The following is a 23,017-nucleotide window of genomic DNA, read 5'->3' as shown; positions in this document are numbered from 1 at the left end:
GGGTGTCCACAGTTTGTTACGTCACCCATAAAGCCACATCACTGTGGCCAAATAAGAAAAAAACCTTCTCATCAAGTCTTCCTTCTTCTTCTACTTTACTTCTACATATATAGTACCGGGAAATGCCCCTCACAAGGCATTGTGCCCAGGGGAGTGAGGTTAATCTCCAAGCAGATCATACGATGGCATAAGATAGTATCAAAGCTGGCCAAGGAGTGTAGTCAGCCAAAGGGAGTCAAATGGGAGTCAAATATATTACGCCACCGTGGATCTGCTTGGTGAGGTTGCCCTAGCGTGACCGGTGGTGGAAGAGCGTAACTTAAACAAATGAATATATTAAGAATGGAAAAGTACAGAAATGAAGCCATACACACACGCATTTGTAATAATCCGTCTTTATAAGCTTCACAATTTGCAAAACAAAACTAGTGAATAGCTTTTTTTTATTAAATGAAACAATATTTAGTTATTTACGCATTTCTTCAAACATTGTCAGTACCCTTATGGAACACAAGATGCCGGTTCTGCACTTTTGTAAATCATCGTGAACAACAAACAACAATTAAAACACGCACAGCAAACCGTAACAGCAGGTAAAGGAATAGTACAACATTCAGAACGAAGTGGCTGTACAAGAGGCCGTTTACTGACTATGTGTGCTGTTGAGCCCGTGTATATATGGGTTACTCCAGTATCTTTATGGGGTTGGGGCATTTCTCAATTAAATCTGGAATACCGCAGTAAACCGCATTGTTTTGGAAACTAGATCTGCAGCAGCAGCACAGAATTGGTTAAGCTTTACTGATATGATTAATTAACAAGCTTAAGGGGGGTTAACTGACACTAAAATTCCCAGCAGGACAATAGTGTTGAGATGTATTATTCTGCAGATTCTGAAGAATAGTATGGAGAATGCTGCCAGAAATGAGCCTAAAAATATACCAGAATAGAGAAAGTAAACTGTAATGATGCTATCTTATTTTCTTATCAAGAAGTAAGTAAACTTAAACACCTCTGCATGCCTTTAGAATCCTAAACTAATTCATCCCACAGCAAATAAAAACCTCAAGGACTCAAACACTCTGATATATTATCAAATTGTAAAACTATAATAAGGAAAAAAACAAAGACAAAAATACTTTCTTTCAGATCATAGAATCATGAGGTAGCGAGAATTTTTTTCTAAGCAACAAAATCGTCTACGTCAGCAACTTGTGCGATCATAATTCGATGACGTCATCAGCTTAGGAGTTTTGATAGCGTCATCAGTTCCAGTATTTTGATGCCGACATCAGATCAAGGATTTGAAGACGTTATCTTGATGACGTCATCAGTTTTAGACTTTTGATGACGCCATCAGTTTCAGAATTCTGATGACGACATCAGATCAAGGATTTGATGACGGTATCATTTCCAGAACTTCTATGACGTCACCAGGTCCAGAATTTCGCGATGATTGGTCAGAAGCTCTAGTTTGCAGGCTGCTGATGATGAGTTCAGGCGTGCGCAGTCATGTCCATCTTGCCCTGCGGCCCGCTGTAGGGGGGCAGGTCGGCGCCCATGTTGTCCCTGGGCGTGATGCGGATCTCGCGGATCCGGGTCTTGCTGCCGGAGATCTTCACGGCGATCACGATGGACGCGCCGATGATCAGAGCCGCGCCCAGCACACCTGCGTAGTCATGGCAACGGGAAAGACAAGGTGTCATTGGAGTTGAGATCGGCACAGTGATCTAACTATTCAAAGGATATTGATTTTCCCCAAGACTGTAACCCTTCCTTTCCAGTTGTGGGGAATCAGAACAGAGCAGAGCAAGGTGTAATTGGAGTTGACATAGTCTTGTGTTAAAATAATCTCATCGGGATATCGATGAAACTAATCAATGGATACTGAATTTCCAAAGGACCGCTGGTTACCATGGAGCCATTCACCGTTTACCGCGACCCTTTGTGTTCAAATCAGGTGTTCAAATCAGGTGAGCGGCAACGTATAAGGGCAAAGTTGCTCACCCTACAAGCAACGGGAAACTAGCTGTAGACATTTTGAAAAGGGAAAGACAATTCGAAGTCATTCTTATCTTACCTCCAACGATAGCGCCGATGGTGGCTGCGCTGAGCCCGGATCCGCTGTCTGACCCCTCCCCGTAGCTGTCCTGGTAGTCAAAGGTCACGGACACGAAGTTGGAGTTTCCTCCGGTGTTTCCGTTGTCATCAAGAGCACTGGGAGTGGGAGATGCATTTATAATGTCTATTATTACATGATTTATGTAAGAAGGTTATAGAGGCATGTAACTTCCTTGATCTACGTTGACACGATTCCTGTAATAATCTAGAAATAAAATGTTAGCAAGAACAGAAACTGTGCAGCCATCCGCTTCTCTACATCTAAACACTCAGTACTTTGGCGGGAAAAAGTACATGGAAGTTGAACACTGGCTTTCTGTTGTATTAAAGAGGGGCACAGAAGCTTAGCATATCCTTGCGGAAATATTCAGAACTGCATTCAACTACGTGACGGCAAAGACGACGTGACGGGCACCAGAACCTGGATATGCGCTCGCCTATGAAGGTTTTTCTGTCGTAAAATAGGCTACAACAGCTAAGAATATCCTTGCGAAAACACACAGAACCGCATTAATGATGGCAAAACTATGACTTTGTCGTCTTTGAGGGTCTTTCCTATGACAAAATGAACGAGAGCTTAGCTTAAAACAACCTAGCGGAAACACACAGAACTGCAGAAACCTACGTGACGGCAAAGACGATGGTCTTGTCATCCGTGAGAGGCACCAGAACCTGGATGTACTCGTGAGAACCGGCTGGAACCGGATTGGTCAGGCTGCCGCTGGTTACCATGGAGCCGTTCACGGGCGCGGCGCGGTCGAACCCGGCACGGAGAGACTTGGTGTCACGGCTCATGCGCATGTCGTACTGGGAGGCTAGAACACAGACAGACAGACAGAAAATGAATGATAGTAACAAGACTGCACTCATATGATCATAGAGTAGAGTTGAGTTTCCTTGGGCCTGGTAGGAAACGGATGGTTCCATTTTAGGCCGCTTTTCGCTTCTACGTCACAGTTATTTCCAGTTTGTGGGGGTTGTCCAGAGCTCGGTCATCAAAGTACACTTTGTGCCGCCGCATGAGCCTTTCCAGCCTCTCCTTGAAGCAATTTTTTGGTGGGAGAAACCACTACTGTCTCGGGTAGGCGATTCCACCAGGGGATTACTCTGACACTGAAGAAGTGCGCTTTTCTGTTACTCCTTCGTACGCGTGTTTTTCTCTTTATTATATACACTGGCCATTTAACCGTCTTCAGGGATTCCTTGACGTACTGAGATACTAGGGGAAAATGACTGACGTAAAAAGAAAGTACCGGTTTAATCTTCAAACATTCTGTCATTTGTTTTCAACAAAATGTGCACATTCTCCACCTACGGTTTGGCCGTTCCCAGGAATAAACCCATTCACTGGCATAAGATCTTTGGCCAAATTTCTCTTCTTTTTTTCCAGCAATTCAAACAGTCTTGTAGAGACCAGGTTAAATATAGTTATGATGTGTCATAAAGTGTTATGGAGTGTCAACTTTCTGGTTCTTAAAAGTAGTAAACCACCGTAATGTTCTTACCTTGTCCTTGGTCATAGTCGTCGCCAGGCGCCGTCCAGCGAAGCAGCACGGTCCGGTCCGTGTAGGAGACCTTTTTTCAATCAATCAAAGAGCTTTATTAGCGTAGCAGACTTCATGTGGCATGAGCTGAAATGGTCACTAACGCGCAATATTTAAAATTGAAAGTGTTAAAAACATAACGGACAAGAATATCGACATTTAGAACTGCACATTGCTTAAAATACGAACATAAATAGTCATCATTCTTGAATAATGATTTTAAAAAGATTAGAAATGACATTACGGTTGGCGAGCATTGCAACTGTGTGGAAGACTTCATTAAAGAGCATTATGGAGGACTGTGGCTTGACATAGGAAGGATCGTTTGTGCCTTTTAGTCCTGCATTTTGGAAGTGTCCGCTGATAGGAATAGACCGATCCCAAAACCCGCCCTCTGTTCGATCATGGTTCTATTTCGAACACCTCCGTCAAAAATAGCCATTTCTGTCCAATGGGGCAGTTTTTGACGGAGGTGTTCGAAATAGACTAGGGGATTCTATCTGTTCGATATGGCGTTCGACAGGATCGGTCCATTGCGTAATGTTCTTAAAGTCTCTACACTCCTACCTTAACCACCTCCAGGTCGGTAATGCGGGACGGGGGGAAGCCGTCCTCGGGCTTGTAGTCCAACAGCTGGAACACGCCTGCCGCCGACTGGCGCTCGAACGACTCCACCGGCTGGTACGACGTCGTGGAGGTCGGCGCCTTGGCTGCAAGATTCAAGATAAAACCAGTTTGAACAACTCTAACCTGGTAACCGCCCCATCGAGAGCTCGCCGCCATCTCTACGGTGTTAAGAGTGTGGCTCACCCGCCCAGTTTATAAAGGTGGATTCTCACTGCACTTGGGGCACCTGTGCGACAATGTGGGGTTCGCAGATGACTTTCAGAGATAAAGAACGAATTTTCTTCCGTTTTGTGTATTTTGTTGTCTTTTCAGTCATACTTTTACGCATTACGCAATATCTAAATTGCGAAAATAACACAACAGTGCCGCATTGACCGAATCCCGCAGTGCCGCACCGGTGCCCCAAGTGCAGCGAGAGTCCACCTTAAGCGCACGCCGCGCACGCTTCAGCTTTCTGGTTTGCCTTCTTTCAGTGTTCTACATCCGCTTTCACTCGCTGCTTTTGTGGGTAAACTTATATGACAGAGAAAAGATTCACGCGCTTAAAAACAGGCACATTTACGAAAATCATGAATACATCTACAAGCCAAAGCCGTGCATCTTTTGAATACTAGACTGACAGGCAACCTACATGGGTCCATGAAAGGCGCTGCGGCAATTGCGACGCTTGTCTTGAGCTGATCCTGCCCGAACGTCCGGACACGGACTAGCGCCCTGTCGCAGCCATCTCTACTGTGGCTCGTCCGCCCAGTTTATTAGCGCACGCCAGGGAAATTTTAACAATTGGTGATGATAACGCAGAGATGACTGAAGAGACTCGCCGCCTTCAACAAACCTACGCTTAGCACGCTGGGTCAGGTAAACGCCTCTAAGCCTAAAATAGGAGAATGGTGACCAGGTTATGCGCTTAAAAACAGGCACCAAAATTATGAATGCATTTTACAAGCCAAATCCTCGCATCTTTTGAATACTAGATTGAAAGGCAACCTACATGGGTCCTGGAACGGCGCTGCGGACCCGGCGACGCTTGTCTTGAGCTGCGCCTGACCGTCGGGGTTGGTGACGGCGGCGGAGACGGAGTAGCGCCCCACGCCTGTGAACTGGGTGAAGTAGGCGGAGTACGTGCCGTCATTCCTGGTCAAGTCAGCTCCTGGGGAAGGTAGGAAACGTTAGGCGTAATATAAGCTAAGGGCACAACCCACCGTACGTGCAAATAAGTGCTGTCTACGTGCCAAAACGTGGGCAATCCTTTGGGATCCGTAAGTGGTAAGTACCGCCTCCGTACGAACTCGTAGGTAATCCGACGGATTTTGGGGCACATGCAGACACGCCGTAGAACATAACGTGCAGGCAAAACTTTGTGTGCCATCGAGTTGCGGATTCGCCCTGACGTGCCAGTCGTTTCACACGTTTTCAGAAACACGTGGCGGACGTGGGCTCCCCCAAAAACGTACGGACAAATTACACGTACGGCGGGTTGTGCCCTTAGCTTTAGTTTTACTTTCAAACTCACGATTGCAATTGCACAATCAACATGGCCGTTCCTTAACGGGACTGAATTTCATTGATTTTTACATACTTTCTGTCTCGTAAAGCATTGCAAGTACTTCAAATACAAACAAACTCTAAAATTTGACATCCACGATTAAAAGAATGTTCAAAGAGCTTTACATGAACATGGACAAGGACATGGACATGTAGGGGTAAGCTAAAATTCTGATTCTAGTTCATTAATAAAAGACAATTCAAGTTATGATGACTCAGAGCTGTATCTTTGTCCACGAGTCGAAATGAGTTTTTTTCGGTCGGTCTTGTCCCGCGTCATAGCTTGTGGCCAGTCGTCAGCTATTTTAAAGACATCGCTCTGATTTTGTTCAAGATCAGAGAATTGGTCGAAAATTACGTGAATCTTGTTATGTTGGGAAGCGGTTGAATGGAGTATTCTGCGTGAAGCGTTACCTGCGCCATCGTCCCTGAGCTGTAGAGTGTAGGAGTTCTGCTGGTTGTCAGGACCCTGCACGGTGGCCATCACGTGGGCTCCGACGATGGGAGACAGACCCTGCGTCACTTCCGCGTACACCACTGCCTTGGGCGGCCACACCTGCGTGACGTTATCAAGGGATTTAATGCCACATTGACAATATATCAAAGACAATGTGACAGATTGTCACTCCATTTTCTTAACCCTATAGAAGGTGGCCCTTAAGGCTCTATTAGTAAGAGACTTGTCGAGGCTAAATAAAGACATATACATGTAAAAACTTATATCAACGCTACTACAACCATAAAGACTAATAGAAGGCAACGTCATTTGTTGATATTTTTATTATTATTTTTTTAAAGATTACTGAAAGTGGTTACATTCCTCTCAGAAGGTATACTGACGCGCTGTACACCCGGTTAGTACCGATTATTTTGGGAGAAATAGACGCCGAATGCTAGACGTGACCACACCGACAGGTCCCCGACGGTATCCGGCAGACCACGGGGACAGATGTATAGCTTCAGAGCTCGGCCGGGGCTACGAGCCCTATGGACACAAGTGCAAATAGGACCATTGATCAGGATCCGGACTGGTTTGCGAGGGGTGTGCGGGAGGCCATCCAGATCCGTCGACAGAAGAGCACTTTGAACAGGGACAGGGGCGACACTATCTAAGACCTGTGTATGACTGTGTCTTGTCACGTGACAATGTCCATCAAACGTCACATGACAGAGAAACCCCAAGATGAGACCGGGTTGACAAAGAGACAGAGTTCGTCTCGAAAGCTTCCCCAGCTAATTGAGCTTAAGTTGTGTGTATGTTGTTTAAATCTTTGTCAAAAGCACCATGGAACTACACAGTTTGTTCGTACTAAGAATGGAATAGTTTAAGGGTCATTCGCTACAAACTGAATAAAAAGACAGACAAACACCTGCAGGTCCGAGTTGCTGAGCCAGGCGTTGGCCGTGATGGGCGGTTCGGCGGCGGACGGGCGGGAGTTCACGGTCAGGACAACACGCTGGGCGCTGGGGGCGGGGTTCCTCACGTGGATCAGCCAGCTACCAGCCTACACAGCAAACGAGAAAGAGCAACAGTTACTGTATATATTGTAACAAGAGTTCATTTATTACATGACGACTTATATATGGTTTGCATCCTGTTTGGTCGAATTGGACCAAAATTGTAGCACACGAACCTGCGCCTTGCCCTGCAGTTTCAGTGTGGCTATTTTGGCCTGGTCGTTGTAGAACACCTGGACAGACGAGTTGGTGTAGACGGTCCCGCTCGGGCTCGTCACTGTCCACTCAACGCTGCTGTTGTGAGTCCAGCCGAAGCTGAACTCCGTGTTCTCTCCCACAGACGAATCGAGAAGGACCGTGGCGTTGAAGCTCTGGCCGGACTCAAGCTTCACGGCGTTGCTGTACAGCTGTGAGGAATAAACATTACAAAAGCTGGATGATATTTTTCAATTAGATGAAAACAATTATTTTCCAATAACTACATATCATTAGCAGATATCAATTGGCGGAAACAAGAGTGTGTAGCCTTCATCATTATGCACATGAAAAACATAGTTTAGCCAACCCTGAAACCTTAAACAAGTTTGGCCAAATATATCATAAGTCGTAACGTCAGTGTGGGTTCATGCGTGCGTTAATATGTTCAAGTCCGTATGAGGTCCGTATGAAAAAAGTAGCCTCTATCAGGCTCCACAGGTCGCTGGGAATATGATAGAAATTGGACAAATATGACCAGATAGCATGCCAGAGAAATTACTTGGTCACAAACCATACTCCTCGGACAGCTAACTCCTTTGTCATGTTATTTTTCTATGACTGTGTGTTCTACTGTAACAGTTGTTCTTGCCGCCGAAACGCCAACGCTTAAGACGAGTAGACATACACGGTTAAACGGAAGTTTTGTAAGGTTTGTGATGTTAAGCTTGTGAATGTATCTTTACTACTTTTAGATTACTTTTAATTGTAAATCACTCTGCATTTCCGCCGATGTAGGTTACTACTGTCTTGCAATGACGTAATTAATCCTTCAAGACAGAAAAAAAACCGGCTTACCTGCAGTGAGCTGCTTGCCCTTGCCGCGGCACTGTTCTGTACCCTGACGGCCTCCCTCAGACCCTCCTCCAGGGAGTTGGAGTTGGCTGCTCCGGAGAAGAAGAAGGCCCTACCGTGTGTGGAGGCGGCAACCTCCTCCATCCTGTGGTCAGCGCTACTGGAGTATGTTACGCTGGAAAGGCGGGAAAGTAACAGCAGTTATGAACCGTAGTTAGACTGCTCTACAAGCAGAGGTTAGGCTCCGGCTGTATTTAAGGCGTTTTTATCGGGCTTTCTATTTTGCACCCTTTTTGTTGATGTCTCGCGGCGGCCTTTGTATGTGGCACTGTAAACGGCCGCGAGACATCAACAAAACGGTACTCTTGGAGCTCGAGAATAGGGTTAGATGGTCCATAGCAAGTACCAATGTTGTGCTATTGGCTAGGCAAGAAACACCAATCCAATGGTCTCACTGGGCTGAAAATGAGTGCCTAGCTGACCCACAAAAACATAGACGAACGTATAAACTTGACAATGTTTGCATGACCAATATAACAAAGTCCTTACAATATAGAGTTTATTTGAGTGGTGGCACTTTCCCCCTACCAGCTACATGGGTGTTTTAGTTCAAATATGTGATAGGGAATAACTGAAGAAAGAAAGACTGTATGTTTGCCTGGTTGATCCTACCTGTGCACAGTGACCCCAGCGGCGATCAGGTGCTGTGTAGCCTCGTCGAGGTTCGGGCTCACGCCTGCGCTCTCGTCACCGTCGCTAAGGATGATCACTATGCCTCCGGCGGGGTCTGCACCATTCACGCTCAAGACCTAGGGAAAAATCCCGAAACGAGTCAATATCTTCTACACATGCAAGACACACATTCCGTTAGGGGTCAGACTTACCACTGAAGATGGCCTACATATGCTCTAACTTCTACATGCGTTCAACCAAGGAGCTTTCTGTATAAAAGCTCCTTGTTTCAACTAGGGATTCCCCTATCCAGCCTCGTTTTGGTGCATGACCCTGGGTGACCCCGCAAAATCCAAAATGGCCGCCAATCTGAAAATAACTCTATTGTGGGGATTCCTAATATAGTAGCTGCAGTGCATAGTGGACCAGTCATTTTTTTGTCCTGAAGAAGACAGGTGGTCATAGAAACGTCGGCTCTGCAAAAAAATATGGTTGCGAAGAAAATACTTTGTTCTGTATATTTTTCCAGTTTGCTGTTTCGACAAATGTCTCGACAAATACCTCTAAAGCCTCCATCAGTCCACACCCGATGCAGGTGGCGCCGTTAGCCTCGTTCGGCACGACGTCGGCGATCTCCTGACGGTCCTCTTCGGTAACGATTTCGGTCAGGTCCAGCAGTCGGGTGGCCCACTGGTCGAACTTCACCATGCCGACGTGCGAGCCGTCGGGGATCCCCTCACGGACCAGCTTGTAAACCGTCTGGTGCAGCAGCGAGCGCCGGGGAGTGCTGATAGACACGTCGTCGATCTGAGAGGAGGTATGTACTGTTTATTCACCGCAAGTAGATGAGATTTGGGAACATAGAGATACAGAGATAGAGAGAGAGAGAGAGAGAGAGAGAGAGGCGAGCGCTGGACGAAAGAAAGAAGGAAAGAAAGAAAGAAAGAAAGAAAGAAAGGAAAGGAAAGAAAAGAAAGAAAGAAAGAAAGAAAGAACAACTAAGAACACGGAGACACACGGTCTAGTGCAGTAGCGAGCGCCGTTGATGAAGACATGAAGAAGGCAAAAGATAGAGAGAGGTTGAAGAGGTAGGGGGAGTGGGAAGGATAGGAAGAAAGATCGGCAGAGAGAGGGAGCGAGAAAGACCGAGGCGAGGGAGTGAGAGGAGAGAGGAACAGAATAGAGTGAGAGATGAGAGAGGCAGAGAAAGTGGAAACAGAAAGAAAGGAAATAGAGATGGAGAGTGGAGGTAGAGAGAGGTAAAGAGGGAGGGAGACCGAATGAGAAGGTGGGGGATTGAGGGACACACAGACGGAGAAAGAGTCCATACTGCCTGAGATGTCGAACACCAACAAGTAGCGCGGTTAGAGAGAGGGACAGGCAGTGACACACAAAGAGACACAGGGAGATACAGTGATAGAGAGACAGAGAGAGTGAGACGGTGATACAGACATAGATAGAGATTGATATTAAGTACTGACCGAATCCATACTGCCGGAGATGTCGAACACCAGCACGAAGCGCGGCTTACGAGCCTTCACTATGCGGAAGGTCGGCTCCGTGGAGGCCACGGCCCGAGCGGTGTTGATCTGGGTACCTGTAGACACACACGTTTTCATGTTACATACGTACAGCGCTACGGAACACATCAAGGTGTGATGCTGACTATAGAGAGATGGATGCAGATCATATGGTGTGGAGGGCGACGCAGATCTCCATTTCTATAGCACTCGGGCCACACAACTCTGAGTGAGTGAGTGAGTGAGTGAGTGAGTGAGTGAGTGAGTGAGTGAGTGAGTGAGTGAGTGAGTGAGTGAGTGAGTGAGTGAGTGAGTGAGTGAGTGAGTGACTGACTGACTGACTGACTGACTGACTGACTGACTGACTGACTGACTGAAGAAACGTTACCGTCTGGAGCCGTGAAGTCCTCGGTGCTGGTGACGACGTCCCAGGTACTACGGCCGTCACACACACGGTTCTGCTTGTTGGGTGCGTCCGCGTTGTGAGCGTGATCGCCATCGGAGTCGTCACAAAAATGGTCCACCTGGTGAACGAAAACAAAACATCGTCATTGTGTTTGTCTCTTTGTTTTGTAAGGAGCAGATCCTAACGCTGCTATCAAACGTAGCGAGTGGCCAAGCTAGGGTAGCTTATGTTACCGCTGCCACCAAATGTAGCGAGTGGCTGATTTAGGGTAACTTATCCAACCGCTGCCACCAAATGTAGCGAGTAGCCGAGCTAGGGTAACTCATCCCACTGCTGCCACCAAATGTGGCGAGTGGCTGAGCTAGGGTAACCCATCCCACCGCTGCCACCCAATGTAGCGAGTGGCCGAGCTAGGGTAACTCTTCCCACCACTGCCACCAAATGTGGCGAGTGGCCGAGCTAGGGTAACTCATCCCACCGCTGCCACCAAATGTAGCGATTGGCCGAGTTGAGGTAACTCACCCCACCGCTAAAAAAACAAATGTAGCGAGTGCACGTGGCCGAGTTAGGGTAACTCATCCCACGCTGCCACCAAATGTAGCGAGTGACCAAACTACCATGGTCCAGGTGTATTGGATTACACACACAGAACTGACTTGACCACGAGGGGCGGTCGTCTTTATTGTCCTTTCGAGCTAACATAAACCAGATCGAGCTAACATAAACCAGATGGCAGATGGTCGCTGTTTCTTCAGTTTCTACTATATTCAGCACCAAGGACAGGGTCAAAACGTAAACGGGCATTGGGATGAAACGCCACCTTGTGGATTGTAAATGAAGTGCAGTCAGCGTTGTGACAAAATTGTATTTTTTTACTCTCACTGTCTTGTCTTTTTTTATCATCTACACATCATTATGAGCTAAAATGGAAGGGAAGAATTAGAAGCATCAAATGTAGATTTGAATTGCTTTAGATTCCATGATTAGCCAATTTCGTTGTGAATAGGAATGAATAGTGACACCACTCGCTCGTTGCTATTGACGACCACCACAACAAAACCTATGGGTAGCTCTTTAAAAAGCTATGTTTCTTGGAAACTCTGCGTTCCTCCTTTATTTTAATCTCAATGTAGTTATTTCTTATATATCTATGTGGAGAAATGCCGTACAGTTATAGATTTGATGCAACCACCAGTTACAACGGTCTGTGCTGGTAAATTAGCCAATTCAGCACGTTTAAACGAGTTATATAAATAACCATCGGGATCAAAGTACTCCATATGTCCATTCATTCTAACCTATTAACTTGTCGACTAAATGACTGCTCAAGTAGTCCAACAAATGGACGATCGTTTCAGGCGAACGCGAGGTCGACGACCCCATGAAAAACTCTGCCATCACGTCTATTGACCAGAGACCACACGCCAAACTTCCGTAGGGACCGGTTGTCCGAGCTTCTGGCATGTTAATCCCATCTTAAACACATTATTCACAAGTCTGTAGTCCTTTGCAAATCCTGTCAACACTTTCTCCGTCAGCCGCTTTCTTCTCTTACGTAAATTGTCAGTGTTCACTACAATGGTAATGTAAATTGCCAACACAAAATGTTGTTACTAGCGTTTCCAACTCATGTCGACACTATTTCAGGTAGTTTTCTTTCTTGTTTTGCGTAAACTGTCAACAGGTTTGTCAACACCCCCACCTCACGTACCTGTCTGGAGCACGATTATAGACGAGATAAAGATATTGTCTTATCAAAACGCGTGACAAGTAAGAAGAAACACCGACACACGAATCCAAACTTACACCTAAGTCGACCACAAACAAACGCAATCCCCCTATAATAGGCTCCTGTCCGCTCAAAGGGTTGAGATGGTTACAGGTCTAGTGAGGCACTTTTGTCTTTTGACTGGTGTTTGCAGAACGAATTGTCACATTTATCCTGTAGGTGACTTTGAATTTGTACATTAATCTTGCCATTGTAAAGACAAAACAAAGTCATTAGACAGTGGGTGAGGTGTTTCAGAAAAATGAAGAATCATTAGTTTACATATTTTGTTCCGTAAGACTAGCAGAGGGTCAGATTTCTTCATCTTGTAGTTTGGAGTTTTTCACTTGTTATCACAAACACTACATGAATGTTGTTCCAAACGTTTCCATACAAGTCCTTGGCAGGCCCTAAAGGACTATAAACTGCTGACAAGGGTCGATAATAGGCGTACGTTAGCAACTCTTGGAGGGAATTTTGCGATTGTATTTTATATACTAGAGGGCAAGTGTATAAACCACTGACAAAAAGAGTTGCCATGGCTCGGAACCTATGAGTATAAGCTGGCGCCATTGAAAAATTCGTCTGTGCGTTCTTCAGGTGCGAACTCTGAAGAGAGAAGAAACAATTAACTTGCGCTATATCAAGTTATACATGGCGTCCTGTGGTCTTGTGATTAAGGTAGAACTCAAAAGTCCTGGGTTCAAACCCCTGATGGGTCATGATGCTGTAGTGTAGCTAGGTTACGGACTTCCTCTCGAATGAGGCGTTAATCATGTGGCTTTTTTAATTTGCTTTCGGACAGACGAGGACAATGTGTCACTGCACAAGTTCGTAACTTATATTAACAGTGCCACGTACAAAATACAGACAGAAGGTAAAGGTAGTCTTTTCTTTTACCTCCCAGGCCGAAGTTACTTTCCTATTTTAACACCTTGGTGAAGTGAGGAATGCCGTGTAAAGTTCATTTCCCAAGGGCACAACGTCGAGGGCACGGCGGGTATCGAACTCTGGACCTCTAGATGTGCCACACACGACGCCACTTAGGCACCACGCACCAAAGGGCCCAGTATAGACCTTGAACTTCGTCTTTCCTAGACCTTCCCATGTGCCAAATGTCATCCCAATCCGTGCAGAGGTTCTTACGTTAAGTTACGCTACAGGTACGCTTAAACGCACATATGGACAGACGCACAGACAGACAAACACGTGCATAGACATCCATGACAAGCAATACCTCTATTTTCACGCAAGGGTCGCTGGTCGGGGTACGTTAGTGACTCTTGGAAGCCTTTTTGTACATGTGACTATGTATATAATCTATGAACTGGACGACGAAATCGACAATTAAGTGACCTGGAAGGGGAATAACACGCACACAGACATCCACAACAAAAACAGAACCTCCATGTTCACGGAGGTAAACAAAACAACCTTACCGCGTCGAGGAACTGCATATACATGACGGAGCCGTGCCCGGAGCCCCCCTGGTTCAGGTACGGGAAGAACTGGCACTCCGAGTCGGGCAGGCCCGTGGCCGAGTCCATGCTGCACCGCCCGCCCGTGCGGTAATTACTGCTGTACCCGCGCGTGTTGATCTTACAGCCTGGAAGGAACGGAAAACAGGTCTTATTCAATATATATACATAAACAGAGTAGCTACACGCATAGTACGCAATGTATATAGACATCTCGAACTGTCGACTTTTTCCATTTTATCTTGATTCTTCTTTTAGAGATAGATAAAGGAACAGATGGATAAATGGATAGATGGATGGAAGGACGGATGATGGACGCATGGATGGATGGATGAAGGGATAGAGGGATAGCGAAATAGATTGATTAATAGTTTGATAGAGATAGATATCTCATGTATACATGCAAATTTAAGCACTTTCTTATGTACTGTCCTGGATTTTCCAATGCAGAAATTACGACATTTCAATAATATATAGAGTTAGATTTGGTTATTTGATACAGCAAAATCTACCGTTCTTTATTCTCATCACTGCTATTTCTGACACGCTATTCAATCTATTTCAAAGACAATGTTGCTTAGTGCACCGTTCATTCAGATAGTTATGACAAGTTGCCATGGCAACAGCATCCGTTGATTGTACTGGTTGACAGAGCCAATAAAAAAATCCGTCATCAGCAACAAACAAGTTTACATTTCTCACTTTCCCGAGTGGACACGTCTTGATAAATGTGATGAAAAACCCCCGACCTTTTGACCCCGCCATTTAATAGATCGATAAGGATTGATAAGAATTGATATAAAGGTGGGGCTATGACGTATATAGAACACTAGACTGGGCGTCAAAGTGCAACGTTCAATTAAAGGTTATCAAGAAGTACACCAAAATCCAATTATACCGCCCTTTCTTTAAATAAAGTAAGATAAACAAGCATGATATTGACCCAACAAAAATCAATAATGAAAATAATCGTAAGGACTCAGATCACCTAAATGGTCGATAATTCATATAGTTTATAGTATGATGATGTTTAAATCGTGTTCAGCATATCTTGTTTGACCTGAAAAAAATGAAGGCTGCCACCTGTGAGCGGTCGAACGTTTGAATACAGATTTTCTGTCTCATCTAATGAATTGTGGTCAACGTCAAGCCCATGACAGCCCCCTGAGGAATGCCCTGACCCCCCTATGGGTTATTTGTCCACCTGCAGACACGAGTAGCGGATTATTGCCCAGCTACAGGAGTCGGCAGAAAAGCGCCAGATAAGAACAAAGTGTGTGGGCCGGTCAACATGTAGTCTCGTTCAGACTTCTGTAGGGTCTAAAGAAACAGGGTTTTGAACATTTTGTCACAGAAAATACCCAATGTGTGACTCTAGCCCGACTTCATCGCGATTCTATTTGCCCTTTCACTGGTCATGTAATATAAGGAGGCGCTCCATTGAACCCTAGACAGTAAAAGTTTGTGTTACCCTTGAAGTTATGATGGGAATATCGCGAAAAACGTACAAGTATGACTTAAAAGACAGCAAATCACGCGAAGCGTAAAAAACAGCGACCAAAGGCGTTTAGTGGAGACTAGTTTGGACCGACCAACACTTCAAAGGTTTCTCCAGATGTCTTTTTGTGTGCTTAAAACAAATGGTGGCACTTGACCAAATACAAACGTACTGTGGATACTGTGCCACAGGCTTTAGCCGGCAAAGAGAGTTACAGATCTCATAATTTGCTTATGTGTACCTTTAACATCGACGTAACTCCTATGACAAATAATTCGTCCATTTGGGGTATTTTTCCATCAATCAATTTGTGTTCCACTACAGAGAAGACCAAGTTGACTTTCCTTTCCCTGGACGACTTTTAAACCCCTTTCGCAAATCAGTCAGCCTATCTGGACAATATCTACTGCTTATTTCAGCCAAAAAATCGTTCCTGGAAGAGACTATGTCGACACGGCGCCGCGTGGACTGCCTCGGGAGGTCTCGTGTTGACTTAACCATATTCTTTACCCAGCGGAGTGATCTCAATGGGTATGTTACACCGATCGTTCTATAAACAGTAAACAGACGCTCCAGGGGACACAAGAACGTGGGCGACTCAGTGTCGCCTTCCAAATCTTCCTTACAAAAGGGAAAATATAGAACATTCATATATCGATATCTTGTTGTGTGTGGTTACTACTGTATAGATTCGTTTACCTGTCTAGCTTTTGTTCACGATCCGAACATGTCGCGACAAACATTATAACTGCGACGGCGGCTCTCGGGACAGGCAGAAGAATCAAGAATTTACGATTTGAACTTTTTGATATGTTGATAATAAAACATTGATAACAACCATGTAGAGAGGCTTAGACCACCCAACAAATGACTTAAACTTCTTTAAGGACTTGAGAGAGTGTCAGTTGACCCTATTCCGGGTCCTTTGGCAGTCGACATGTTCGCATGCGTTAGGCATTGGAGAGAAGAAAGGAATGGGTTGGGTGTCAAAATGTTGGTGTCATTTCTATAAATTCCCCTATTCAAAACGTGTACTGTTTTCGTCGTCGATCGCCTTTTTGATCGTGTAATTTGATGGACACGTACTTTCTTTCACTACTGTCAAATCTGCACTACTGACGACCTCTGAACTGGCCGTTGTGATCACCTTTGGTTACTTTAAGCGCCCAACAAAGAGTAAAGGATCCTGCCAATAGTGTCTACTTGTCTTCTGTAGCTTAAGTAGTCACAAACAATGTGGTTGTGTTTTCTTGCCGTACATTTTGTTTTTCTTTTGGCTATACTTTCCTCTTTAAAGATCTTTACCTGCCTCGTGGCGAAAGGACGATTATAGATATGTACCTGTGACGGTGATGCGGCCATTCTCGTTGAAGTAGAAGTTGGGGTATCCTTCCGCCGGGATGCCGTACTCATCAAACACACCGTAGCGGAGATGGCCCCACTCGTGGATAAACACACGGCCTGGGTAAACAAGCAAACAAACAAACAAACAAATTAATTAATTAATCAAAACACAAATAATCAATAGATAAAAGTGCCGGATGAGGTACCATCTATTGGGTCAGTTAGTCTTCACTCTTCAGGGGAGGAGCTTTTTTGAACATGATGCTCCTGACTTAATTAAGGAGAGATGTTGTCCATACTTAGCATAACCCACAAAATAGAAAACATTTTAACTTCGTACATCGTACTTCGTACATTAGGTCCACCCCATGTACGAACTTAGCGTAGCTACGTCACAGATAATTGTCGACGTTTCCCGAACTTTGCCGACAGCGGTTGTCGGAAGTTGTCGGAAGCTAGAAGTTGTCGGAAATTACGTGTGACGTAGGCTGATCCAAACTTCGTACATTTCACCCATTTCTGGACATGTATGATGATTTCCAAACCAGCGCCCGACCTAGCCTCCATAGCAGGCTCTCTATGGCCTTTTTTGGCACTTTTGCTGGCCATTTCTTTTTGTACTGGGTCGCTGATTGCTGGCCTCTCTGATAGCCGGCCATTTCTAAAATGGCCGGCTATCAGAGAGGCCGGCTATCAGCGACCCAGTACAAAAGCAAAAGTGCCAAAAAAGGCCACAGAGAGTCTGCTATGGAGGCTACGCCCGACCGAGGAACGAAAAGTGTTATGTAAATGACAATAAACACACAACTTACAAAATCATTTATGAGCATGATTTGGGTATACTTGTTTAGTACACTTTTTTCCGTTAGGTTAGACATCCTGGCAAACAATATTTAATGGCATTCCAATCCCTACAACTGGACAAATATTTTCCATTTATAGATAGTTGTAGGAATTGAATTGCTTTGTATTTTTCGTTTCGGCACACTGTCCGGCGGTACCAGGATTCGACAATGTTACCCTGCTGTTACATCTAAAGAATTTGCTACTTTCTGTTCGATAGTTAAACTTAACTACATCCTGGAAGGCGATAATCCTCACTGTGAGCAAGTAGGCAAATATATATACGATTGTTTATACCGTAGAACCGATAGTTTAAATGACATGCTAGACCCTTTATGTTGATGTATCCATACCTATAGATATCCATATATATATATGTTAAGTTGTACTGTAGGTAGTTGTTATACACGTAGACCTTACGAAAGTCGCTGTACTTTTGTCGTGTCAATAAAGATTGTTGTTGTAACTTTGACGTGGCCTTCCAGTTTTAACTTGGCGATAATTGTGAAAAAAATGTCAACATATTTTCATTGTTATCGTATCGTCCTCCCGTCGTTTACCTGAAGTTCACATTGACCTTGACCTTCCCCCAGACTGTTTAGTCCCATTACTGCACCTGTGCTTGTTCTATCTGCCCTTGGACTTCAGACGATACCAAACTATGCGGCTATCCGTCACTCAAAAATGTTGGAAAAAAGCAACCTGAGATAACCCCGCAACCCTCAAACTGGGCACTGGAACGTTCGTGTCTTTTATTAATGGACAATAACGAAGAGCTGGATTATACCACAGTCACATGAAACGGGGGCCCAGTCGGAACGAAAAGTACAATGCAAAAGACAACAGTACATTTGTGCATATTCCTTGATGGACAGTTCTATTTTTCCTTTCCGTAAACATCCGCACCAGGCCCCGGTTTAACTAAAGGCTGTCGGAGCCAATCGTTGGAAAGCGACACAGGGCGGACACAAACGTCACCACGTAAGTCCAAAAGAATCTCAACTTCTTGAAGTGAAAACAAAATCCCCTAACTTAAAATGGCATATCTTATAGGAAAATTTGCTTCTAATTGAATCAAACCCTAACAATGCCCCGTGTCCCAAGCAATGATCTGGGCAGTCAACTGTCATAACAATGCCCTCATTTGCTGTTAGAACAGTTAATGATCACAAGTAGATTACAAATCCCCAGCTTTGTACTGTTTACAATTTGCTATCCAACACAATTGTCGTGGGGTAGAGCGAGGAAAACTTTGGGAAATTTCCCAACGTGGTACGTGTTTAGGATGACTTCATGTATGCAAACAAGACAAAAAAATAACGCCGCACTAAAACACGCCACCTTTGACAGGTCTGAGAAGGATGTGTAACGAAAACGCTCTGTTTGTGCCCACCGTTTCGTGATAAGAACACCATTAGTGTGGACCAAACAAGCCGACCCTACCGACCCCCTGTACAGGCCTGGCACATAAACAACTTGTACACGTACGCAATAAACAGTCTGGTACCGCAGAGATAACTACGTGAACTTTTGTTCGATTCTCTATCTCTTTCATTTTTCTGCAATGACCAGGATTGTCATGAAAAATACACAACAGCTGTTATCGCGTTCCTCTAAAGGTATCATGTGATACATTGCGTTGAAGTTTGCGTTGCGTTTGTACCCCTTGTCTTTTCTACTCTGTGGTCAGCTTTTGATAAGATCAAAGACTACTTCAATGTTACGGGTTACACAAACAGGACTGGAAGCACACATCTTCTCCTATAACTTAGTCACTGAAATGCCATGTTTGAATAATTGGTTGTAGAAGATTTTTAAGACATTTGCTTGCTTGTTACGAGTTTAGAGACAGAGTTGCACTTCACAATGTGGCATTTGGACATATGAATCAACAAGTTCAATCGACATTTCTGCCTCCTACTAAAACTGGTACATATCCATGGACAGCCCTCGAAGTCGACGTCACATAGCTGAGGGAAAATTATCAAGATTAGACTGGAATAAAGTTAGTTGCCTCATGGAAAAGATATGACTGTTTTTCTCCTCGTTTAGTTTATTTTGTTGTCTCAACGTTTGTCTTCCATCTATTAATGGCGAATCCTGTTTGATATATACTTAAATAAAGTTATACACTGCCGAGTTTCCTCAACATGGCAGGTCTGAGTACGACAAGCCCTTAGTCAATACACTGTAGTCAAGTAAATCCATATCGCTATCTTTGTTCAAGATAGTTTTTGTCAGACGTTTGGTCAGTCTTGTCATTCTCGCCACTTGACCACTGACCACCGGCTCGCATCTTGATATTCATCAAAATTTTCTTCACACATTGAGCTGACCACGTCTAGACGGTTTGGACACAAACGCAAACGTCGTCAGGGCGAAGTATTCTCCAGGCATAGCTTGGGTCGCGGAGATATAGTAGTGGTCAGGTTTTACCGGGAGCGAGTCTGTAAAAAGCCTGACCGCTACTTTATCTCCGCGAACCAACCTTTACTTGGAGAATCAGGGCGGAGGAGTCCTCGCCATATCTTCAACCCAGTTTGCGAGTAAAGTTTTGTTATTTTACGCAAAGAAGCCAGAACATGTATCTTACCTTGATTTGTAATGACCAATGTTCAATAGAACATAGCGGCACCCATAAAAAATAACATAACAAACAAACATCTGATCTGCAGAACCTACCCTTGCGGTCCAAACATGTAGGCAGTACAAACAAACAAACAAACAAGCAAACAAACAGACAGACAGACAAACAGACAAACAAACACCTGTAGAACCTCACCCGACGGTCCCCACAGAACGTCAGTACTCCTCAGAGGCACCTGGTCCAGGATGAAGCCAGCCGGGAGTGAGGTGCATGTACACCCCCTTCTCCCCACACCCGAAGAACGTCCTCACAAGCAAACAAACAAACATCTGTAGAACCTCACCTGACGATCCCCACAGTACTTCAGTGCTCCCCAGAGGTACCTGGTCCAGGATGAAGCCGGGAGTCAGATCCATGTACTCTCCCTTCTCCCCACACCCGGAGAACGTCCTCACAAGCAAACAAACAAACAAACAAACAAACAAACAAACATCTGTAGAACCTTACCAGACGGCCCCAACAGGACTTCAGTACTCCCCAGTGGTAAAACAACCAAACAGACAAACAGACAGACAGATGAACAAACAAACAAACAACAGTAGAATCCCACCTGACGGGCCCCACAGGACTTCAGTACTCCCCAGAGGCACCTGGTCCAGGATGAAGCCGGGAGTCAGGTGCATGTACTCTCTCTTCTCGCGCCGCACCCGGAGAACATCCTCACAAACAAACAAACAAACAAAGACACAAACACACAAACAAACAAACATCTGTAGAACCTCACCTGAAGGTCCCCACAGTACTTCAGTACTCCCAAGAGGCACCTGGTCCAGGATGAAGCCGGGAGTCAGGTGCATGTACTCTCCCTTCTCCCCGCACCCGGAGAACGTCCTGACGTACGGGTTGTGGTCGAACTCCGGGTTTGGCTCGGCGATGCGCACGTCGGAGGTGTCGTACGTCTCCCAGGTGGCGGACTCGTACTCGGGGCGATCCTGCCAGGTCTCCGGGACCAGGATGGACACCCCGCCGAAGTACGCGCGCTGGCGGGTCGTGATATGAAGGTACTCGGACGCGTCGGTGACGATAGACTGGAGAAGTAGAGAAAGGAGTTCACAATGATAATACGTCATTGCCAAAAACCAATTTCCTAATAATTCGTGCAATTTGTCGAGTATTTTTGACTAAATCGCAGTACTATTCCAACGGCTCCGCCAAAAAAACTCAGAACATTTTCTTAGAGATGAGCCAGGCCTAATCTTTGATCAGATCCCATGGTGACATTAGATAGTATCAGAAGTTGGCTAAGGATTACAGCCAGCCTATGGCTGTACAAAAATGTACATTTCCCACCGAAGGCTCTTTTGCCAGCTTTTGATACTATGTTATAAATGCCACCGTAGGATCTGCTTGGAGATTAAGCATAGCGATCATAGCGTCGATAAAAGACTCACAACCTTTTCTAAGTGTACATGGCCTAATCTTCAAGCAGATCCAACGGTGGCATTAGAACAAACAAATGTCTTGTAACGTACTATTGTCAATGGAAAATATGTAATACTCTCAATGTAAAAGAAAGCTACACAATTTAGTAAACAAATGAAAGAATGAATTATTAGTCTCTCAGTGATAGACTTTCGGAGGGGGTCTAACTTTTGAAAACTTTTTTGTCTTCAATCATACATTTACAGAAATGAAAATGTAAAGTCATGAATCCATTGGTCTACATTATAAAGTGACATGGATCGAAGTTGAATAGTCTTTCAAGGAAATATCTATCAATTTACAATTAATCTAAAGCGGCAACTCTGCCAGATTACAATGTCTACCCGAACATATATGTCAATGAGTCTTCCCACGAGTGATTGCAATGTGACAGTGTAAAATAAGAAATGTGACAAATGTACAAGTAGCTATTTTTATATGATCTGTTGCGAACTACCATCTAAAGATGCTTGATTGATAGTCATGACATTTTCAAACTCAGTCTATACAGTCTAGTGACACTGAAGAAGAGAGATGGATGTCACTTGAAACGTTGGGGGCAAATTTCCGTTATTTTTTATCCAGTTGTAGAGATTAGAATGTATTTGAATATTGCTTGACTGGATGTTTAACTTTCATAAACGTACCAGTCTATATACAGCTCTTCTTCCCCATGCTTTCTCTTTGCATAGTTACCAGCGCTAGAGTAACCCGGGAACGCTTATGGTCGTGAGGAGTTATCAATCAGATAACGGGCGGGCGATAAAGGATCTCACGACTTCTTCAACACGATACCGTAATATGTTGTCATATCAATTACTGTTGTCAATCAATCAATGTTGCCCAGAAACGGCATAAAGGTAAAGGTAAATGCGTAGACTTTCACAGGGGGTCCAACTTTTAAAAATCTAAACTCGTTTTTTTTCCTTTAACCATAGACTTTGCAGACTTCCTGAACACGATACCTGGTAATATGTTGGCATATCAATTAGTACTGTCACTCAATGAACAAAGAATGGCGATGTTGTTGCCATGAAACGGCATAAGGGTAAAGGTACATGTTGTAAATGCGTA

General features: G+C 44.7%; 1 protein-coding gene across 1 annotated transcript in view; it reads right to left on the bottom strand.

Moving 5' to 3' along the window:
• Positions 1-1,021: 1,021 nt before the first annotated feature.
• Positions 1,022-23,017, bottom strand: part of LOC118430948 (calcium-activated chloride channel regulator 4A-like) — a 33,521-nt gene continuing 11,525 nt past the window's right edge. The window contains exons 3-20 of the mRNA XM_035841977.1: positions 21,226-21,549; positions 21,072-21,180; positions 17,029-17,148; positions 14,151-14,317; positions 10,926-11,061; positions 10,499-10,614; positions 9,579-9,824; positions 9,018-9,154; positions 8,349-8,520; positions 7,472-7,702; positions 7,208-7,342; positions 6,252-6,393; positions 5,284-5,442; positions 4,233-4,375; positions 3,627-3,696; positions 2,747-2,936; positions 2,081-2,217; positions 1,022-1,669 (exon numbers count right to left, since the gene is read on the bottom strand). Of these exons, the coding sequence (XP_035697870.1) occupies positions 1,497-1,669; positions 2,081-2,217; positions 2,747-2,936; positions 3,627-3,696; positions 4,233-4,375; positions 5,284-5,442; positions 6,252-6,393; positions 7,208-7,342; positions 7,472-7,702; positions 8,349-8,520; positions 9,018-9,154; positions 9,579-9,824; positions 10,499-10,614; positions 10,926-11,061; positions 14,151-14,317; positions 17,029-17,148; positions 21,072-21,180; positions 21,226-21,549 (2,907 nt within the window). The 3' untranslated portion in view covers positions 1,022-1,496. The remainder of the gene's footprint in view (positions 1,670-2,080; positions 2,218-2,746; positions 2,937-3,626; positions 3,697-4,232; positions 4,376-5,283; positions 5,443-6,251; positions 6,394-7,207; positions 7,343-7,471; positions 7,703-8,348; positions 8,521-9,017; positions 9,155-9,578; positions 9,825-10,498; positions 10,615-10,925; positions 11,062-14,150; positions 14,318-17,028; positions 17,149-21,071; positions 21,181-21,225; positions 21,550-23,017) is intronic.

The sequence above is a fragment of the Branchiostoma floridae genome, chromosome 14 (assembly GCF_000003815.2).
Source record: "Branchiostoma floridae strain S238N-H82 chromosome 14, Bfl_VNyyK, whole genome shotgun sequence".
Taxonomy (NCBI): Eukaryota; Metazoa; Chordata; class Leptocardii; order Amphioxiformes; family Branchiostomatidae; genus Branchiostoma; species Branchiostoma floridae.
The sequence above is the reverse complement of the archived record's forward strand: the minus strand, read 5'-3'. Positions and strand labels throughout refer to the sequence as shown.